Source organism: Ptychodera flava, chromosome 20 (assembly GCF_041260155.1).
Source record: "Ptychodera flava strain L36383 chromosome 20, AS_Pfla_20210202, whole genome shotgun sequence".
In the NCBI taxonomy this organism is placed as follows: Eukaryota; Metazoa; Hemichordata; class Enteropneusta; family Ptychoderidae; genus Ptychodera; species Ptychodera flava.
The window spans coordinates 26,033,492-26,038,960 of NC_091947.1; the positions used below are offsets into that span (position 1 = coordinate 26,033,492).

The window sequence follows — 5,469 nt, forward strand, 5'->3', positions numbered from 1 at the left end:
CGGCTGTGCGAATAAGCTTTCTAAGGTCAGCTGACGACATTGTGAGTGTCTGATTGGCTTATGTGATGTGGCCACATAACTAAGGCCACGTACGCTAATGATGTCATTTTGTGGGTGCAAACTGCGATCTGGCAGTCCCTGGAAATCGTACATCGTACATTTTACTAAAAAATGCACTTTTAGCACATTGAGATGCCTCCAGGGCAACAGGAAAGAGTAATATCGCGTAAACAACATGAACAAACATCCACATGTGCCAATGTAGCACTGAGTGACGCATGCAACAGCTGACTTCGGACTTTCCGGTTTCCCCACTCGGATACATGTATCAGCAGTCATTGTACTTGTACGATTACGAATTTTCGAGGCGCCGCACGTGAGGCTCGACACTGGTAACACGCTCTGCAAGTAGACTAAAGATGTCGAACACGTCAACCGAGTTTATTTTCACGTTAGGGTATTGGTTAGTGGCACTGTGCCTGGCTGTACCACCTCAAGAGTTCCAGTCCGCCGGATTGACAATTCAGAACCTTCTATCACACTGGCTTGGCAGCGAAGAGTTACACTTCGTGTATTATCACATGAAGAGGACCACAGCAACTGTCGTCTTTCATTCGCTTATACCAATAGGTGAGAGCTTGTTCATCTCGGCTACAATTACGACAAGTTTTGCAATTCAAGCTGGAAATTAGATGGTGAAAAATGACACGATACCAGATCCTTATAAAAGACCATAAACTTTTAAAACGAACTAAAAGTCTCAAAGTGTCATACCTGTATACTGTTTGTTGGTAGTGTATTTTGACAACTTTTCTATTTTTTACTATTTTTTGAGAAATGGTGACATATCATGAGCAAGACAGGCAAAGTCAGTGGTGTAACAAGCAAACCCTTAATTCAGTCACAAATAATGAGATATCTAAAAATTTAAAATAAAAAAATAAACTTTTCACAAATTAAATACGGTGACACATCAGAATTTGTAAAATATTTAAAACACCTGATATTAAACAGCATTGTTGCAGTGTGAAACACAAAAAATAATTTCTATTTAGCCAAGAACATGTATTAAACATTTGTGTGTATAATGAGATATGTAAAATTCTAAATTTCTCAGAGTCGCTTACTGATACAAATTATGGTGCAACAACAGAACTTTGTAAATATTCTGTACGCATCTGATACAAAATCAAATTGTTGCTGTGTAAAACACAGCGAATAGTTTCTATTGTAGCAGTATAATTATATATGTATAATTGGCATTTAACAACGTTTATTTGTTACTCTCATTTAAAGTACCAGTAACAGATAGTAATCTAAGGGAGGAGTTAAGATGATCTGCAATCTTTGCATGTAAATGCAAATTACTTGTCAATTGATGTTCAATGTATTGGCCATCATAAAGCATTTATTTGTTTTCTTATTACAGGATACTATATTGGCCTGGCCATCGCAGTGCCAGACTTAGATCTTTGGAATATCTCACAGGTCCGTCTACTCTGGAAGGTCTACTTGATATGTTCTGTCATATTCTGCATCGTAAGCTGCTCCCTTGCATTTTACTGGTCAAGGAAGAAATGGAACAATCACCCAATCGCCATCAAACTTGGTTACCTTGGAGACGCCTGGAGAGCAGTGGCATCCTCTGTCAACATTGAATTCCGCAGAATTGACAAATTTGCCTCTGGTCCGATAGGGCGGAGGGTGATCGTTACAGACTCCTGGGTGATCAAGACAACAACTTACTCAATAGACATTGCACATCAGGGAGATGTACACCTTACCTTGGAAGAAAGCCAGACACATGATATCCACTATGAAAGCAACACAACCGTGCAGTTTCTGAACATCCGAGTGGACAGTGTCAATCCTCACACAAAATCCTTCAAAGTTAGGTTGGTAATGGAAAACTGAATGCAGGGAGGGGTTACGTGTTAAGTGATGACCAACTGCAAGCATGTGTAAAGTTTCTTGGATCCTGTTATAATTGTAAAATAATACTCAAATGGTATAAAAATTGTCATCAGTGATGCCTTTTGAACTCTTTTGAATCTTCATACACACAGGGGATATAAAAATTGATGTACAATGCAATTTTGTGATTTTCCTGCAATACTCACTGAACATGAAGGGTAATAGATGTACAAATCATTGTTTAATACTGTCATGCATTTCCTGTATGTCTAAACATCTTGATCAAATAAGAGTGCACATTTAATTAGCAGAAGTTAGAGTATTAGGAAGTGTAATATTTCTCCGCTCTTCTCTCATTAATTGACTTATTGCCGAAGTATGCTACATTATATCAATTTTGATGTCATCTATGGTATTTGTTTGAACTTACACAAGTGAAACAAGTATTTCCCACAACATGCCATTCTGAATCTATTGCTTGTCGCTCAGGCAGCTTTATACAAAGTGTACAGCACAATGTCACTTTTGTACATAAAAGGGATACAGTCATTGGAACGGTCGTATGGGATGCATATGACCAATGTAAACACTGTATCCAAGGTATATAATGGTGATTGATGAAAGTTAAAACATGTCTGTCATAATCTACATTGTATAATTTAAATGTTGCAGCTATGATGATGAGGTGCATCTAGATATCATGCACAAAATACATTGTTTGTAAACAAGAAACTTGCTCAGGCACAGTTCCAACGACTGTTTCCCTTTAATCAAGGTTGACGTAAAAATGCAACAAAGTGTTATTTCATATAAATTGTTGTTATTTAAATAATTTTTTCATCTCAGTGTGCTCTGATATATTCTTGTCTTTTTGTCAGATTGAATTCCATCGAGTACAATGACTTAAAGGATAAGTTATCTGCACCAATCAGAAATGTTAGAAACATTCTTATTCACCAATCACTGACAGATAAATTTCTTGAAACTTTCCGGGACCAGGTTCAACTGAATCCAGTGTATCATCTCCCAAGTAATGCAGTTGTAAGTGTTTCTTTTAAGTAACACATTATTTCTTAGATTTTCCAGAATACATGTAAAGCTCACTGATTACATGTAAGAAGAAGTGAATTTATTCCTACTACAACATACAGCACTGCTGACACAAATCTCAGCAATTATCATTCTACTGTTCATAAACTATAGTATGCAGTATAAATTAAGGTTACTCACAATGCTCCTTGATTCGTCCACTCGGACATTGTTTACTGAAGGCTCATTTAATTCTATTCATGTTTGAACAGTTTAAAATCTAATGTCAAGATTATTTGTGAAAAGTATGCTCCTAAATAATCGATTGTGAGTTACAGATTCAAGAGTAAAGTGTATTAAAAGCCAGTGTTTGTAGGTGCTATGAGTTATAAACTTTTTAAGGTATCAGAAACTTAGATGGTCTCATCATACCACCTGTTTAGCATGTAAATTTCCTTTGTCATAGACATTATCGATGTCTCTTCTTTTGCAAACAGAAGTGCAGCTTATTCCTTTAGTTATTACACAGTGCAGTGTATGGCTGTCCAAATTGTCTGTTTACAAAATTACAAAATCGCCATCTACTCAAAAGTACTGGATCTTCTGAGTAGTCTTTTCTGGGAAATTATAGAGACGTCATCAAAACAATGCTGTCAGAATATGGAAATATGGCCCAAGCTGTTTTGTCTATAGAAGAATGTTTTTCAGTTCACTGAGCAATTTCAGTGTGTACAAATCAAGGAGAATTGTGGTAACATCATTTACTGTACAGTATTTCCAAGAAGAAAGGTATAACTTCATTACCTGTATCTTATGGTAACAATTCTGCTGTAAATACTAGCTTTTAATTTTCAAGAGATATTTCATGATACAGAAAAACAACAATAACATACAATTCTTCATTAAGTTAAACATTATGGTACGGTATAATTTTACAAGATGGGGAATCCTTAATTGGCTCCAGATCTACTGAACAAAATTAGTCCATACAAGCTTTACTAGTAGACCAAAATGGAATGCAATACTTTAAGTGCTAAAAATCTGTCTGCCAGGTGCATTCCACCTTTAATATTATGTCTATTTCTAGAATCTTTTGCATATTCTGTGTATGAAAGACCAGTATACCTGTCTGTATGCAATCATACTGTAAAGTTACAGAAGAATAGCCTTTAGGTTTAATAAAATGATTAGCAGCTTCACACCGTAAGGTCTTCCAATGATAGCATGTCATACAACTAGACCACAAGGATAAACACTTCAATTACACTTTCTCATTCCCTACTCTGATTTGCCCCTATCTTACATTGCATCTGCAGCAGAATCTTGAGTGTGAGTGAAAGCATGACAACAGATGTTATCTGCATTTTGCATGACTCTGACCCTTCCAATCTCGTTTTCACATCACACAGGACTTGGACCCATGCATAGGATGCATGCAGAGCACAGCCAACATCAAACTCCAGAAGCTTTGCGACAACCCTGACAGAGGTGACTGTGTGCAGTGCTACTGTAGACCAATGTGGTGTCTGGAATGCATGAGCAAGTGGTTTGCAAGTCGACAGAATCAGAATGAACCCCAGACCTGGCTATCCAGTAAATCACCTTGTCCGACCTGCAGGGCAAAGTTCTGTATACTTGATGTGTGTCGAGTGCAAAGATGACAGTACGGAATATTTCAAGTTTGACATTTCTTTGTATCTCTGCTCTTGAGAACTTCACAGTCAGCTTCGTGCAAAAGGAAGGGTCTCCCATGAATTGTTTTGAGGTCAGCATTTGCCACACTATGAGTCTTGTCCTCATAGTTTCCAAAATGACACAAAATTTCATTTATTATTTATATGTGCTATGCATTCTGTGTCATAGCCATGGTCTGATCAATACATTGTGTTTACTATGGTAAGTTAATGGCCATCTGTGACGTGACCATGGTTCACACTATTTCATACCAAACAGCGCATATGGATTTGTCAGATCTGTCTTTCAACTCATATGATACTTACAATTATTATACATCTACCACCAAGAACAATAGAATTTTATGTACACTAAAAAAGCTCTACAGAACACCTGTTCTGTAACATGAACCATTTCCAGGAATTTCCCACACCCATATACACTGCATTCAGTGGCTATAACTGCACATTCACTGTGAATGGTTTCAAGGGACCCATTTGATTATTGCCAGAATGTGTCTTGCACTCTACAGTGTATTCACAGGCTATCCAGAAGCATGATCAAGATAAGTGTTCCACACTTGCTATAAATTGGAAGACAAATTGTTCACATTGCATGAAAGTGTTCCATACTCGGCCAATTGGACACCTCACTCAAGAATGTAGAATGTATAATTATAAGGTCATTATGAAAATACCGCCAAGGATGCACAGACATTGGTGCTGCACATCCCCTTCCACTTTGAGTTGGGCAACACCCTGTGCCAATGTCCTCCTGCATCCTTTGTAGTATTTTCATAATAAGCTAATTGTATTATCTTTACTTAATATATTGTGCAAGATTATTCTTCAA

At 37.1% G+C, this 5,469-nt stretch overlaps 1 protein-coding gene across 1 annotated transcript; it reads left to right on the plus strand.

Annotated features, from left to right (window-relative positions):
- Positions 1-48: 48 nt before the first annotated feature.
- Positions 49-5,257, plus strand: LOC139120426 (E3 ubiquitin-protein ligase TM129-like). The gene is made up of 4 exons (XM_070684826.1): positions 49-630; positions 1,430-1,895; positions 2,793-2,955; positions 4,353-5,257. Exons 1-4 carry the CDS (start codon positions 420-422, stop codon positions 4,602-4,604), a joined length of 1,092 nt encoding a protein of 363 aa, XP_070540927.1. The 5' UTR covers positions 49-419; the 3' UTR covers positions 4,605-5,257.
- Positions 5,258-5,469: the final 212 nt, after the last annotated feature.